The following is a 17833-nucleotide window of genomic DNA, read 5'->3' as shown; positions in this document are numbered from 1 at the left end:
TAAGAAAAACATGTTGTGACAAACAATGACAGATGTCTATCTAGAACCACGATGCTTGAAAGTGATAGCTTCAAAATGCTACGAATGTTGTTTCAGATAGATCATAAGAAAAGCGTGTTGTGACAAACAATGACAGATGTCTATCTAGATTCTAGCGCTAAATAGATAAGTAAACAAAAAGCTTTAAAGAAGATAGTTTGCGACTATATAAAACTTAAAAATAAATAGATTGGTAGATAGACAAATAAACTTAAACTTAAACTTAAACTTCTCTGGACTGTGCTAAGATAAAACTAAGTAAGTGGTAAAGTATACAATTATCTCAAGTTTCTCAGACTCGTTTCAACTTTCCTTTTGTTTCTTTTTTTCAACTTAAGATTACTTTGCTGTTGTTTCTTCTCTAAACCGTACACTTACGTTTCACGTTTTAGATTTTCGAATTGATTTACATGGAAAGTTAAATGACTCAAAGTAGAATTGAGAACTTCGATGAACTGCACTGCCCGTTGAAAGAAAAGGAGTTTCGGTTTCTATAACGAGACTGAAACGTCGTCCCCTTTTCTTCCAACGGGCAGTTGCAGTCCATTAAAGTTTTCAAACCTATTATGTCTACCCTGCTTAAACATCTATTAAATGACTTGAAGTTTAAACACCTCCGGCCGACTTTCTTCCGGATTTCTGTATCTAAGGGCCTGCTGTAATTTTCATTGACTTTTCCTCAAATTTCTATATCTAAAGACCTGCAGTACTTTCCAAAATGACTTTCCCCCAGGTTTATATGTTCAATATCTGCAGTTGTTTTCAAGTTGACTTTTCTTCAAGTTTCCGTATTTAAGATTTGCAGTTGTTTTTAGGATCGTTTCTTGTTGGCTTTTTGGGATTCGATCCTGGGTCTTCTTGTTAGCAAAAGGCTGGTATGATGTCTCCTTTTCTGATTCATATTAATAAAGAAACAGGTCTTCTCGGGATTTCTTTGTGTTGAAGACGGCAGAAGATCAGCAGCTGACATGTAGAATATACAGTGATTAGTAATTAGAGAAAACATTAGTTAATATTTGATAATTAGAATTGGGTGGTCGTATAAACTATTAACTGTAAGATTAAGAGATTCAACCGAAAGTTATGCTGCCAAAGTACTGACTGTATAAAACTGAACATTAAATGTAACTTTTATGTCTCAAACATATATATATATATATGTATAGCCTTTATTTGTTTTTGTCCAGCAAGCAAAGAAGCCGCCTTCGTTCACGCCATCTCAGCCGCCGGTGTGGTTCATGCTGTAGCTCGTGGGTGTCGAGACGGTCAACTAACTAGTTGCGGGTGTAGCCGAGCTGCCCGACCGGAGGATCTCCAAAACGACTGGAGATGGGGAGGCTGTGGGGATAACGTCGAGTATGGTTATCGTTTCACAATGGGTTTTGTCGACCTCCGAGAGCGAGAGTATAACTTCAGAAGGGGCACCATGGAGCAGGGACGCAAGCTCATGAATATCCATAACAACGAAGCTGGCAGAAGAGTAAGTCTTTCGTGCTTGATTTGGTTTCTATTTTCCTTCAACAAACACCAGACCAAATGGGTAAATACCAAGAACAGGCATGGTCAATATAGCAATCCCTACTTGTCTCTGGTACAGTGATGTCCAGAACTAAACTAAAACATTCTAGAATTAAACTAATTAATGGAACTAATTAAATTAATGGAAACATTAATAAGCTGCTGGTTCTTCAATTTTACACTAGATTAAAAAATAAAAACATTTTATATCATTAGTGGTGAAAAACAAATATAAGGGTTAAGCAAAACTTCAAAGTTGACGAAGGTGAAATACGAGTTAAGTTATCCAACACTTTAAATTGCCGACACTATTAAATTTTTTGTGGTTAACAATCGTAAATTTGTCATTGAAGAACAGTAAGATACGTGTTGATAGGACCCTGGTGTTGATTTGTGATAACAGGCGTAGTCTTTGTCAATGAGTTCTTTTGTGTGGGGGTGTTTCTTTTTCTTCTTCTTCTTTTTTTACATCTCTTTTCATTCCAAATATTTTTTTGCTGTAATTTGTACAATTCAAGACGGAAATTTTCAAGATCATATGTAATAATTTTCCTAGTCTTAAAACAGAGAATTTAGTTGGTCCTCAGGCCTTATAGGTAAAAACCTGAAATATGGTTTCTGTAAACTTATTTTTTATGACACTATAAAGTACGCAATTCCTCTTCTCATCACAAAAATAAAACACTATCAAAAATATCGTTAAGAAAATGAATAATGGAAAAGTAAATGTATTTCTACTACTGTCGTAAAAGTGTAATAGTTAATTAAGAAGCGCAAGAAAACATAGCAACTATTTTTACTGTTACTTTCATGATATCTTTCAAACCTTTTCATCCTTACACTATTGTCGCTATAAATAAGCCTAACTTATATCTTTCAGATATTTTCGTTATGTATATTATAGCATAGCTACGTGCACAATAAGGCTAATATATGATATCTTTCAAATCCTTTCGTTCTTAAGCTAGTGTAACTCCAAATAAGACCAATACACGATATATTTCAAATCCTTTCGTTTTTAAGCTAGTGTAACTCCAAATAAGACCAATACACGATATATTTCAAATCCTTTCGTTTTTATGCTAGTGTAACTCCAAATAAGACCAATACACGATATATTTCAAATCCTTTCGTTTTTAAGCTAGTGTAACTCCAAATAAGACCAATACACGATATACTTCAGATCTTTTCATTCTTACACTAGTGTAGCTATGAATAAGGCTAACCTAATATATGATATATTCTAAATCTTTTCGTTGTTACACTGGTGTAGCTATGAATAAGGCTAACCTAATATATGATATATTCTAAATCTTTTCGTTGTTACACTAGTGTAGCTACGAATAAGGCTACCCTTATATATAATATATTCTAAATTTTTTCGTTGTTACACTAGTGTAGCTATGAATAAGGCTAACCTAATATATGATATATTCTAAATCTTTTCGTTGTTACACTAGTGTAGCTACGAATAAGGCTACCCTAATATATGATATATTCTAAATCTTTTCGTTGTTACACTAGTGTAGTTACGAATAAGGCTACCCTCATATATATGATATATTCTAAATATTTTCGTTGTTACACTAGTGTAGTTACGAATAAGGCTAACCTAATATATGATATATTCTAAATCTTTTCGTTGTTACACTAGTGTAGCTATGAATAAGGCTAACCTAATATATGATATATTCTAAATCTTTTCGTTGTTACAATATAGTGTGTCTACTAATAAAGTTAAAGTATGATTTATGATATCCTTCAAATTTTTCCATTCTTACTTTAGTTTGATAGTATTTAAGATATAGCTTTAGTGGCCTTCCTTTGTTACTTCTGAGAAAATAGCTTTGTGTTGATGCTCTTAAAAGTTTAAAGTGTTTATACAAGCAAATGATAGACTCACGCTACGTTCCTTCCATAAATAAAACGTAATTTCAAGTCTTATTAATCTAAGTCTTTACCAAACATTCTTAGTCTAATGACTGGCCAGTTGATGCTAATGGTTCTGTTTAATAGAAACAACGACTTATATTAATCCTACCAAAACTGTTAGAAGATGTGACATGAACATTAAAATTGGAATGTTTCATACATTCTCAGATATCTTTGCTAAAACAGAACAGACAAAAACACCAAAAATTAAGCTGATATATTTGGTAAAACTGTCACACTATCATTTAAATTAATTTTTAAAACAACAATTCTTTGAAAACGTCAGTCGAAAATGTATAAAAATTATAATAAGCACGTTAAATTCTTATGAATTAAGGGATACTTTTAAATATCTCCTTATAATTAAAACTTATCTGTTCATATAATATTGTTCTATGTCAGGTCTTTGAGATTCATTTTTCCAGAACAACTAATCTTGTTATGTTTACAAAACACTTATAAAATTTTGAATTCACTTTGGAAATTGCCTGTACTTGCTTACTATTTTGCACAAAGCTACACAAATATAGGTACCCCTAATTTTGAAGCGATAGACTGGAAGAAAGGCAGCTAGTCACAAAACCTCACCATCAACTCCTCGGTTGCTCTTCTCTGAATGAATAGTGGGATTTGACTTTCACTCTTATAACGCACTCACGGCCACAAACTGCATGGCGGGCTTTTGCAACAACAGGAAGCGAATCATGAACACTCACTCGGATTAACAGCCCGGAATCATAAGTCCTGGGCCATGCCCGACCAATATTTGGCTGCAATTATCTTTTAGTAACCAGACGTTGTATAGGTAGTATTTTTCAATCACTCTGTGTGTTGTCAGCTATTAGCTATTTTAAAAGATACTTAAAGTAGTAAAGAAACTTTACGTCTGTTGTTGTTGTTAAGCGTAAAGCTGAAAAGCTTGAACTTGTGAATAAAATATAATAAACGTGAAATCCCAAAGAATAGAATTAATTATAAGATGTATTAATCATAATACAGCCCTTTGAATCTATGACTGGTATTAGCGAAACTCTGTCGGAACAACAACAATAAAATATTATGAATCACGATCCGCATCACATGCAACACAGTCCGGATATGATACTTTAATGAATCAAATTTTGAAGAACTTTTGCTTGTAGCATTAAATACTGTTTCTCTTCGTGAAATCGTGAGCTTTTCTTTTTACTTTTTACAGCACGCTGAGAAATTATAAAGCGTTACAAAATGCCGTACAAAATATATACAACGTGTTAGATTTATGTAACCAAATAAGAACCACATTATTAAAAAAAAATAGCAACCTTCATTAGTAATTATAGTGCTGGACTAAGATTCTACCAGCACCAGGTTCTTTGTAATGTTTTATCTACTGATGTAAGCATGATAGTGTGGTTAAGCTCGTTGGAAACGTGCAGTGTGATGATTTTCGAAAGTTAACAAACTTCACAGTTTAAACAAAAATAAAATAAATGGTAAAATGTATGGATGGTATTTATAAGAAATCATGATTTCGTGAGTAAATCTCGCGTTCAAATATTTCTTTAATATTCTGAGTAAACACGTTTTGTATCTTGTTTTTTTACTGATTTTCGTAGTGAACAAAAGTCTGATACTTGTTGGTTGCTGCTCTCAAAGTGGCCCGGCATGGCCAGGTGGCTAGGGCGCTCTGTGGGTCGCGGGTTCGAATCCCGGTCACACCGAACATGCTCGCCCTTTCAGCCGTGGGGGCGTTATAATGAGACGGTAAATCCCACTATTCGTTGGTAAAAGAGTAACCCAAGAGTTGGCGGTGGGTGGTGATGACTAGCTGCCTTCTCTCTAGTCTTACACTGCTAAATTAGAGATGGCTAGCGCAGATAGCCCTCGTGTAGCTTTGCGTGAAATTCAAAAACAAACAAACAAACTCTCAAAGATTATTTAGTTCTCATAATTTTCTACCTCACCGTATAGGAAGAACGAGATGGTTTTGTAAAATAAACAAAGATAATAACATCTCGTTAACTTAATGACTAAAAAAAAAATATATATACAACTCAAAATTATCGAAAGTTTTTTTCTGTAAATGCTGGTACAACTTTGATCTATTTGTGTTTATAGTTTCATATAGTATAAACAAAGATATAAGTAATTTCATCTTACAAATGTACGTTAAAAAATATATGTCGGGTTTTCTGAAGTTTTATTTTTACGTAGTTGCTATCTGTACTATACAGATTTGTACTTGTGAGCACGCGTGAGGTGACAAGTGACTTACAGTTGAAGGTCACGAGGATTCTTTATTTTTTTCGGTCTTTTGAGCGTGCTCATGTTAAACAGTGGCGCCTTCTGTTACTTTATACACATAACAAAGGTTTGTTCTTTCCATGAACACTTAAGATGCTTTGAAATTTTTCGGACAGTTACTTGCTCCAGTTCTTCCACATTCGGAGGGTGGGGTTTGCTTTGCATGCAACCAGCGGACATAGAAAACCAAATATCGTTTCATTAAGAAGACGGTGATATAGATAAGTGTAAAGAAGTTTCACATGACGAGAAATTAATGAAGTTTCACATGACGAGAAATTAATGACTTTTTTCGAACAGGATGAAACATTGAAGTTCTAGTAAAGTACACGTTACCCTAACGAGAAGGATCTAGGGATGGCGTATCGATCATAAATTCTGATTTCTGCGATTCTTCAACATCTAATACAAAATACATCATTCATTAGAGGAGCCTTAATATGACGTTTCTTCATGAAGTTAGAAAAACACGTAGGTCCAAGAAGTCTTGATAGAAATGAATAAAAACCCTATAACCCGGGCGCAAACTGTTTGCTTCTGAAGAAGAAAGGTCCACCTTTCGTAAGCGCTCGGGTTATAGGGGTTTTATTCATTTCTAATACGAAGTTTCGGTAACTTTCGTGACAAGTGCACGTCTCAAGCACTTGAAGTGACTCAAATGTTGTTTTTCGAGCTATTCCTAAGACAAAATTGTCCATTATAACGTTGATACATCGACGAATAGAAAACTGACTAAGGTAATACGTTAGGCACTGACATATCTAACCGTCACATATCTATTCACATACTTATATTCATACGCAGTCGCGGTTTGTAATGGCTTTCTGTACACACAACCATCAACAACATACTTGATCATTCTGAAGTGCCGCAGTGCTGAGTCAACACAAAGAGATGTTGTTCGACATCTAGAACAACAGTGTTGAAAGGCTTGAATATTATAACATGGATCTTATTGTAAGGCATGAATGCTTTATGCGTAAACTTTGTAAAATGTAAAAGTATCACAAACTTGTAGAATAAAATTAACATAATTGTTTCTTTTAGGCACATAGAAATATAAATAAATGTTTTATGTTTTATATTTCATAAAAATATAAAATAACATATCAAGTTTCTGTATATATTTAAAGGAATGTGTTACAATAAGCCTTTTATATAATCACAAGAAAAGATAACGTAATATTTTTTCTGTTGTTCTACTGTGCTCATGCGCAGTCCTTGAATTGCAAAGACCCCATTATATTCAAATATGATTATTGAATACATTGCTGTGTAGTTTCGTTTGTTAAACAAAGTGAAAAGTTAGTTAATAACACAGGCAAATCAAGTAAAAGTAGGGTCGGCGGGGCATAACTGTGGATATGCTATAACACAGAGTGAGATTCCAATGTAAACCATTATTTAACAGAAATCTGTGTGTATGTGTCCGCTAATAACGTGCGAGCTGCTGGTCTGATTCTCACCAAAACTGGAATGTACCCATAGAGACTCCTGGAGAGTGAAAGAGTGCGGACCTGGCCCCCTACGTTTTCCTCGTGCATCTTGTCAGCTTGTAACTGGTGAACCTTGGGACCGATTGTTACTAAGCCTAGCATGTACCCTTAGAACCCTGCGAGAAGGGACATAGCCCCTATATCACTCTTGTGGCCCCCTACGTCTTCCCTGTGCATTGTGTCAGCTTATAACTGGCGATACACTATATCAGTTTTCATTAAACCTGACACTACTTTTAAGGTTCCCCATATGGGGGGTTGGGGTTCGGATCTGATCCTTTATCTCATCCTTGTGGCCCTCTGCGTTGAACAGGTACATAGATCATTGTACACAGACAAATGAAATACAAATATTAGATGAATAGAAAGAACCGATAGATAAACTCTTAAGAAGTTAGTTTATATATGTGGAGAGGTTAAGTAATTAATAGTGAGACAGCTGGATGGACGAACCTCTAACATAATAAAAACTATGACATTGTTAGGAAACTTTAAAAAAATAAGCTTGTGTCCTTGTGTTAGTGGTATTGTCAACTTAATAAAGTAGAACAGTTAAAATAGTACACTTCATCGCTCTTATTTCTTGGAATACTTGAAGTCAAACAAGAATTTTTCTACTCGGGAGTGAGGCTAATCATTGTATAGCCTCTATAGTGGTTGCCTTACAGTCATTATCAATGACGCCCTTTGAAACCAGTCACTGTTTAGTAAGAAGTCTTATATAAGGCACTATATATCAAGTAATTAAAAAAAATGACACTATAAATCAAGCCTTAAGTCAGTTACTGGAAATGAAGCAATCTTAAATCAATTGCTAGAAATCAAGCAATCTTGAATCAGGTGCTATAAATCAAGCAATATTATGTCAGTTGCTAGAATCAAGCAATCTTAAATCATTTACTTGAAATAAAGCAATATTATGTCAGTTGTTAGAATCAAGCAATCATATATCAATTCCTAGAAATCAAGCAATTTTAGGTCAGTTGCTAGAATCAAGCAATCTTAAATCATTTACTTGAAATAAAGCAATTTTAGGTCAGTTGCTAGAATCAAGCAATCTTAAATCAGTTACTTGAAATAAAGCAATTTTAGGTCAGTTGCTAGAATCAAGCAATTTTAATTCAATTGCTAAAGTCAATCAATCGTAAATCAATTACTATAAGTAAAGCAATTTTAAATCAGTTACTATAAATGAAATGTCTGAATTTAGTTAAAAATGAAGCAATCTTAAATCTATCAGTAGAAATCAAACAATATTGTTATTAAAATCAGACATACCATGAACTACAATCAAACAGTCTTATATACTTTAGTATGAAATAAGCAGTATAACATCAAAGACTGTAGATGTCACTCTAAAATTATTCTATTTAATGTTTTGCTTTTTAAGATCAAATTTCAAATACTTAAGTATCACATTAAATATAAATATATGTAGATCCACCTATGAAGGACTCCTTCCTGGTGGAACTTCAATGGATATTCGACCCATGGCGTAATGTGTAACTGTATGTAAGCCTACATAGTATGTACCCCAAAAAGCTTTATATTTGATGCTTAATGTTCCTAAGCCCACGTATTATGTACCCCAAAAAGCATTAGAAATGATGCTTAATGTTCCTAAGCCTACGTAGAATGCACCCCAAAAAGCATTAGAAGTTAACGCTTAATGTTCCTAAGCCTACGTAGTATGTACTCCAAAAAGCATTATAGTTGATGCTTAATGTTCCTAAGCTTACGCAGTATGTACTCCAAAAACCATTATAGTTGATGCTTAATGTTCCTAAGCCTACGTAGTATGCACCCCAAAAAGCATTATAGTTAACGCTTAATGTTCCTAAGCCTACGTAGTATGTACTCCAAAAAGCATTATAGTTGATGCTTAATTTTAGCTTTAACTATAAAAATACAATAAAGTTTATTATGCACACGATCTTCGACTTATGAAACATTCTAGATAGAAGCGAAAATTATTAGATTAAACTGTGAACTATATCTTCAGAAGATTTTTGACTCAATGTTTCATTTTCTAGTCAGGCGTATTTCAGGTTTATCTTTATGCTTCTTTCGCAGAAGACTCGAAGCTGAAACAATGAATATCTAATACGTTTCTCTGAAACTATAGGTGGTGTTTCGACTTAGTAACAGTTCGTTTCTGTAGTTAGCACTTAGAAATTCAAAAAAAAGTAGTGATTAATTGCTACGTAACTCATTCTTTGACTTTCTCTCTGACTTCCCATAAGATAAAATTAGATTTATGGATTTCTTGAATTGGCATTTCTTCCACCTTTTTCTTAGCAGGTTCCGCATTTCGGCCGAGAAGCACATAAAGAAGACTGTAACCAAATAACTCTTTAGTACTTTCTCCGTGTACTTCCCTTATTTAAAACAATTCAAGGTCAGGTATAATTTACCCAAGAGGCAATCTTTCAAACAGCATAATGCTTAATAAGTGTACATAAAAACACTTCAAGTTAGAAATTTTTCTCTAAATAAGTACGTTTTCAATTATCCGTATAGAATTACATTTATGCTATAGCCGAATGGATTTTTTGTATGAGATCTTATTATATGTGATAAAGTCGCCATTGATTTATCCCATTTTCCGTTTTTCTTTTGTTTTGTTTTTTATATTGAATCTCAGAATATTTTCTTGTTGCTTCTAGTTTCGAATATTCTCGCCTTCAATATCATGCTTGCTTTAGTTAATTATTTTTCTAACTATTTATTGTTTATTTTATTTGTTGCTTTGAACAACCTTCTCTTCCACTTGTTGCGGCAACGGCCAACACAACCAATTATAAGGACACGGCTTTGTGCGAAAAGATCACGATATTTGTACTATACTACAAACTTGAAGCTAGAATAAAACGTTTTGTGGCATAGTCCTGAGTTGTCCTAATTAGCAGAGCTTTAGTAAGACTAGCTATGCAACAATGATATTTTATAAACTAGAATTTTGTCGGTCCTTAAGTCACAGATGATTGGGTTTTCTTTATTGAATGTCCCTGAAAATAGCCTTTCACTTGTCGCGTCCTAAAATAATTACACATGGTCCTTTCTTCTGAAACGCAAATGATTAATCTCAAAGAAGGGCATCTGTTTCCTTCAAAAATAAAAGAAACGGTGAGCATTACAGACAAAGATTTCCTACTTGGAAAGAGCCACACTTCGTTATTATGAAGACCAAGTTGAGGCTCTGCGTTTATATAGAAATATTAGTGTCTTCTTCTAGCGTTGTTTTAAACTTGTCTCCTTCGTGATCACTTTTGCGTCCTTTTATACTATTCATTGTTGACTTTTTTTTTCATTTGTTTTCCAATATTTTGTTTTTTAGAGTTTGATCCGATGTTTCTTTTCCCTTTTTGTCTCCGGACTTACACCGCTAGAAACCGGGTTTCGATACCCGTGGTGGGCAGAGCATTGATAACCCAATGTGTAGCTTTGTGCTTAACTACAAACAAACAAACGAATTTCCTTTTTGTCGTGTATAAAATTATCATTTATAAATACGTACCGATTGAACTTCGATCCAGTTTGGTTAAAACTTCTAAGTTCAAATTATAAACTTTTAAATCTTATGAAGGTCTTTCACTAGTATTTTAATTAACTATATCTAAGAAAGAAAAAGAGTTATTTCTTTTGAATGAGCATCAATCAAACATTAAACAAATAAACCACCGATATTTTCATATTTTTAACTTTGAAAACTTTTTTATATAACGGTATATGCTGTTCATAATACAGCTTCAATATTTTCTTTTTGCATTTTCACATGTTTTTTATTCTGTCTTCCTGATATTCGTTCGAAATAAATTTTTCCGAGGGGACTAAGAAACTTACAGGAGTAATTAAAAAAATCAATAAATAAAATAATTTAGGCATGTACAAGTGTTTCAACTAATCTCAAAGTGCGTTTTTCTACTGTATGCTCCTTATCTTTCCGACTCGTTATGCACTATAAATTACGTGACTAAACACAGTTTCTAATGTTCTTCACGAGTACACGTCGTCAGAGGAACAAGATCAGTAAATACGTCTCGCTTAGAACGTAAAGTCTGTCTCCTGTTCCGAACTTGCTAGTCTACTCGAAGAGACCCAAAGTCAAGTGGTAAGGTTGCGAATTCAGCATTACCATTACCTTTAGATAGAAATTACGTAGTGAAATAAAAATGATAACCTGTACCGATAGGAATCATTGCACGAACTTTATCGCCAAGTCATAAATTTGACTGAAATAGGTAAAACGTACACTCTTGTGACTTGCAATTATTATGAAACAAAATCATTTCTTCTGTATATTTATTTTCATATAAAAAACATCGTTATTCACTGAGCACTGGATATATATGTAATTAAAATAGTATCGTGCGTGCGTGGTAATCTTTTAAAACTTCATTAAATTATGCATAAAATGAAGTACGGACGATGTCATCATATGCGTAAGGGAAGGATGGGTGCATATATACTATGCATTGCAAAGGGAAGTGTACTTGGGGAATGGATATATCATCTCTCAGAGCCCCATCTCAGACAACAGAGTACCAGTACCGTCACCTTGTTGAGTCTCTAGGTACCTGGGAGTAATATTACTGAGTTTTAATACTTGATCCCCGATATCCAGGTTTTGAAATCGTTGCTAGAGTCGGTGTCTCTTACTAAATAACTCGATCTGTTTGTCGTTTTGATCCCAGAATACAGCTCGAAGTATTACATGTGTTTAGTGGGTATCACGTGTTGTAGGATAGGTTTATCAACTTATTAAGACGCCCCGCACGGCCACCAGATTGGTTCAGAACTTGACATACCTAACTCCATACGTGAATAGTCTAGGCCGGTCAGTTAACTGTTTTAATTACTCTAAATACACAGCAGTGCCTTTACATTTTATAAATTTTGTGCATTCAACTAAAAAATACCATACGAAAAAAAAATGTTTCGTAAGCGAGAGCACGAGTTTTCCCCTAGTTCAAGATTATAAAGCCAATGAAACACTAATTTATCTATCTATCTATTTATTTATCTCTCTATTTATATATCTTTGCTAATCAACAATAGCTAAATTTACGTTAAGATAGATTCCCGAAGGAGGAGAGTGCTAGTACAATAATAACTTGTATACAGTGTTCATATTTCAGTTCCGGAATGGTACCGTAGATGAAAGACAGAAATATAATATGTATAGTATATAAAGAGCAATCAATGAATGTGGGTTAAAAAAGAAACAGTATTAGCATCCGTGATTCATGAAGAAAGATTCCATTGAGTGGGAAAGGTTTAGCATAACACAGAGGATATCAAATGTTAGGACTGTCGGTTACTTACATCTCATAGTCACGGTCCTGTCTCTTTGTCTTGCGGTAACAGAGTAATGCAACTTGCAACGCTGAATGCAACTCATATACGGAAACAAGAGCCTTAGCCAACAGGAACTTCGTGTTATTACCTTGTATATTTTATTTATTTAAAAATAAAACGGTCACTACTGAGTGTTACCGTAACTTGTCAAGGTAGATTTCTCAACGTATCGTTGAGTTGTGAATTTACGTTCTTAGCTTTTAAGTATGAAGAATATACAGTTAATAGTTTATATCCTAAAAATAATGTAAACTTAACCTGTTTTACTAACAAAGAAAACAGTAATATATATTCAATAAGTTTGAAAATCTTCTAATTAAATCTCATCGATGATAAATAATTAAAATGTAACAATTATTTGACTGGTTTTACAAATTTGACATTTATGAAAGTCATACATGTATGTGGGCAAATTAGAAATCTATGGATTAACTCAAAATTTCTGGATATACTGCTCACAAGACTGCTAAGAAAATGCCCTCTAGTGTCGGAGATAATAATATATCAATGTTTCTTCTATGATAAGCAGGTGCCAATATTTTTCATAAACAAACTGATCCTTTCATATCGTCACTACAAGAGTAAATTGACGCTTTTGCTAGCAACTGTGAGTATAAACTGCGATTTAAAATGCCAATAAATTAATTCAGAGACATATGTTCTTGAAAACACCAAGCTTCCTTCACATGGGCTGTAACATAACTATATTATAAAGTTGCGAAACTCAACCTTGTATGACGCCACGATCTCTATTTTTGTGGCGACATTATCCATGTAAAATGGAGTACACATGTGGTGTACCACCTTGTTTGTATATAGAAATAAAGCTCTAAAGTTAAACATCTTCGAAAACTTTTCACAATACTCTGACAAACATAGAAGATTCAACTAGTTAAGTAAGGCTCTTATATGATTTTAAAATGTTTGAAAATCAGATTATCACGTGAATTTTTACCGCTTTGATTATTGATTTAACCTTCTATTACGACGGAAAATCAAATTTTTTCTGATTGTTGCAGTTGCAGACTGTCACTATTCCACCTCTGTAGGTAACTGAAGGTTTTGTACTGATCGTTTTGTACAGACCACCTAGTCATCACGATCTTGTGTGATGTTTTGTAGCTTCTCTATAACTGTTATACATATATACATGTAAAAAAATTAATATAGTTTTTCAAAACCAAACATTTTAAATTTCTTAGGATAAAAATTATACAAAAACTTTAACTGAACATAAGGTAAGGAAATTAGAAGAAAAAAAATGTTTTCAACAAAGATACTTCAAGTTTATGAACATCCAAAGAAGTGCTTGTTTAAACAAAGATGTCTCAAGTTTCTTAACACCCAAAGATGTTCCTGTTATAGACAATAATAGCACACGTTTTTTGGATACCTAGAGAAAGTCATCTTCTGGACAAATATATCTTACATATGAATGTCCAGAGAAGCTAATTTTCAACAAAACATCTCAAATTTATTAACTTCATTAGAAGTTCATGTCCTAGAGAAAAATACCTTAAGTTCATGAATATCCGGGGAAGCTTAGGTTCTAAAGAAAGATAAGGTACATTTTTAAATGTCCAAATAAGCTCGAGGTTTAGACAAAGATGTCTCAAGTTTATTAATAAGCAGATAAGCTCATATTCTAGAGAGATATCTTAAGTTTATGACTGTTCAGAAAGGTTTATTTTCTAGAGAAAGATATCTCAAGTTTATTAATGGCCAGATAAGTTCGTGTTCTGGACAGATACCCCAAGTTTCTGACTGCCCAGAAAAGTTCAATTTCTAGACAAAGATATTCCAAGTTTGTGAAAGACAATAGATGTTCATATTCTGGACAAAGATATATCAAGTACTTATTGCGAGGCTGTGGCGATCGGATATCAACTGCTGTCACTATAAATGTTCTATTAATTTTAATTATTAAATAGTTAGTATTTTTATTACTAAACACTGATTAATTTAATACTACGTTTCGCCTGGTAGTCTGCTATTGTCTTCAGGAAAGTCTTGAGAAAAAAAAAACTCTTTTGTTGTAGGACTTTCCCTGAAGATGGCAGCAGATTAAAAGCCAAAAAGTAGGATATAAACTAATTCATATCTAGCTGAAAAATAGTAAATAATAAAATAATAATTAGACTTTATTGATCGTATGGAATACTTACTAATTATGAGAAAATTCGGAACACCAGGATTAAAATATTCAACCAGGAGCACTACTTTCCTACTGAGATAAAACCAAGTATAACCAGTATATTCAGAAGCCACCATACGAGACGATCGGACTTTGAGCACACCAAACTGCCTAACGATAATTTACAACATCAGTTGTGAATGTACACTCCAGTACCTTAGAGAAACGAGATGACTAACAAAAGTCGGAAATGACGAGTATAATAAACATAGAAGACTCTGTAATAATTATCTGTGTATAATAGCGTATCATGTGAGAAAAAATGTAATGGGTTAAAATGGAATAATACGAAGATAATAAGATATGAAACACACACGAGAGAAAATAAAGACAGGTAAAAGAAGACAGTTCACAGAAGCTTTCTACAATCAACTAACTTATAACACACTTCAACCAAGCATAAAAATAATCGAAGCCTGATAACCCTCTTTAAATCATTCGTATACTTAGTTGATTCAAGACCTAATCTCAGTTGACTGAATAGCTCATTAGTCTTTCCAACAAGAAGACCCAGGATCGAATCCTAACCCCTACCACTACAAACAGTCCAACACAGGACTTTAATGCAGATGGCACCCGATGCAGCAGAAACGTGAGATTAACCCTGTTAGTGTATAGTATTGGAAAACATAGTAACTAGTTAAAAAGTAGGTTTAATTATCATTTAACCCTGACAAAGAATGATACCTCAGCTCCTTCTTTAGACAACGACATAGTTCATTGCGACAATCGTATTGTAAACAAATATATATCTTGTTTAACGATGTCGAGAAAAGTTCATTTCGTGGAAAAGTTGCCACCCACAGAAATAAGCTTTCATCTCCGCTCTTCATATGCTTAAATATATTTAATTCAACTGCTCTTGCGATAATATATGTACATTTGTTATTCTACTTAAATCTATATATTAATTTTCTTAAAAGCAATATTTTCAATCCGTAAATATCACTACAAGAAAACATCAAATACAAATATTCACACTTTGTGCCTTACATTGTATAACTAAAATCTAGTATTTTTTAAGGTATTTCTACGTACATACTGTTTTACCTTACAAGTATTTTTTTCTTAACCCACAAAAAATATTTTAAAATCGGAGGATTTCTTAAATTTATTAACATACATTTTTAATATTTTCTATATGTATTTTAACGTTATGCACGGTAATGATGAAAAAGTCGAGATATCATCTTGTTACACAACTGTTGTTGTTTTGTTTCTAAACATTGCATAACTCTTATGATAACGTTTTCAACATGTATAATACATTTACTTCAAACAATTTTGAGCTAAGATTTTTTTTTAATAATAATATAAGTACGAGCAATCATATCATAAATCAAACGTACCAAATTAACATATGTTGCTGGCTATAAGAACTATCAATAAACATACGTATACTAGCATTTCATAATTTTTTATTTGTGTTTTGTTTTTTCGTTTATTTCAGGCGGTCATTCATAAGATCGGTAGAACGTGCAAGTGCCACGGAGTTTCTGGCTCGTGTACCCTTGTCACGTGCTGGCAGCAGGTGCCAACGTTTCGAGAGATCGGAGATCACCTTAAAGCCAAATACGATAGCGCCACTGAAGTAAAGATTAATTGGAGAGGAAAACTTCAGATTAAAGACTCAGAAACTCCTCTTCCAACAGGAGCAGATATGGTATACCTGGAACAATCCCCGGATTATTGTGTGGCTAATGAGCGCACAGGTTCGATGGGCACACAAGGTCGCAAGTGTAATCGGACTTCATCCTCTACAGACGGGTGTACCTTCCTGTGTTGTGGTCGAGGGTACAATTCCCACAAGACTTGGGTGGAGGAACGGTGCGACTGTAAATTTCATTGGTGTTGCTATGTGGAGTGTAAAACGTGCAGAAATCGTATAGACTTGCACACGTGCAAATGAAAGAAATATTGTGTTTTGTGCAGAAGGAATTATTCAAATACACAGAAAAAAAGTACAACATTTTTACTAACAATAAAGTAATTGGTTCTAGACTGTTTTTATATGTTTGAACATAAGAACAAACAGTTAATATTTTAAATGTTTATAGAAGAGCTAATTCCAAAAATCGGGTTTCGAATTTCAACGTATTAACAGCGTTCAGTGTAAAAAAACAAAAAAAAACCGCATTCCTTTTATGAAACAAAGAAGTTCGTAATGTTAGATCTGAAATTAAAAATTCAGGCTACTCAGGTCATTTACTACTGATTGTAGTTGGTCAAGAAGACTCAGACTAAGGAGTATTGTATTGAAGTGGTTAATAACCTCTGTTAAAAACAATCCTGAATGATTAAGTGAACTCAAACTAAGCAATCTCTCATTAAAATGATTGAAAGGACTCTAATTAAAGAGATCTGAAATAAGTACTTATTGAACTCATATTACTTAATTCTGGCCATAAGTGGATGAGTGGACTCAAACTAAGCAATCTCTCATTAAAATGATTGAAAGGACTCTAATTAAAGAGATCTGAAATAAGTACTTATTGAACTCATATTACTTAATTCTGGCCATAAGTGGATGAGTGGACTCAAACTAAGCAGTTCTGAATACAAATGATTTTGTGAACTCGGACTAAGCAAGTTTGATTGAAAGTGATAGAAACTATAAAGACCTGTTTAGACATCTAAAGGAGGAAGTACTAACCCATGCACAACGTCTCTAATACCCTGCAAATTACAAGTTTACTGTTATCATATGTAATACATTGTCTTGGAGACTAAGCCTAAGTTTTTGCATGATGTTCATGTGAGCCCTTGTGTTACAAATTTAATATTGTTTCGGTTACGATTTGTTCTAAAAATAAAAAATAAAAAGAGGGCGGTAGTGATGACTTTAAGAATACATAACCTAATGATTCACAAAACGTTCAGTTTCTGAAATTAAACGAATGGCTCTCTTAAAACTAACTCCTAATGGTAGTTTTTGAAGATATTTTAATACAGCTTACTGTATCCATTTAAGCCTAATGCCATTAAATGAAAACCTGCTTAAATCTTTTGG

At 33.4% G+C, this 17833-nt stretch overlaps 1 protein-coding gene across 1 annotated transcript in view; it reads left to right on the top strand.

Moving 5' to 3' along the window:
• The window catches only part of LOC106462720 (protein Wnt-5a-like), a 31290-nt gene extending 14495 nt beyond the window's left edge, over positions 1–16795 (top strand). The window contains exons 4-5 of the mRNA XM_022390206.1: positions 1227–1519; positions 16274–16795. Of these exons, the coding sequence (XP_022245914.1) occupies positions 1227–1519; positions 16274–16732 (752 nt within the window). The 3' untranslated portion in view covers positions 16733–16795. The remainder of the gene's footprint in view (positions 1–1226; positions 1520–16273) is intronic.
• The last annotated feature ends 1038 nt before the right edge of the window (positions 16796–17833 follow it).

This window comes from Limulus polyphemus, unplaced genomic scaffold (genome assembly GCF_000517525.1).
Source record: "Limulus polyphemus unplaced genomic scaffold, Limulus_polyphemus-2.1.2 Scaffold47, whole genome shotgun sequence".
Classification (NCBI taxonomy): Eukaryota; Metazoa; Arthropoda; class Merostomata; order Xiphosura; family Limulidae; genus Limulus; species Limulus polyphemus.
The sequence above is the reverse complement of the archived record's forward strand: the minus strand, read 5'-3'. Positions and strand labels throughout refer to the sequence as shown.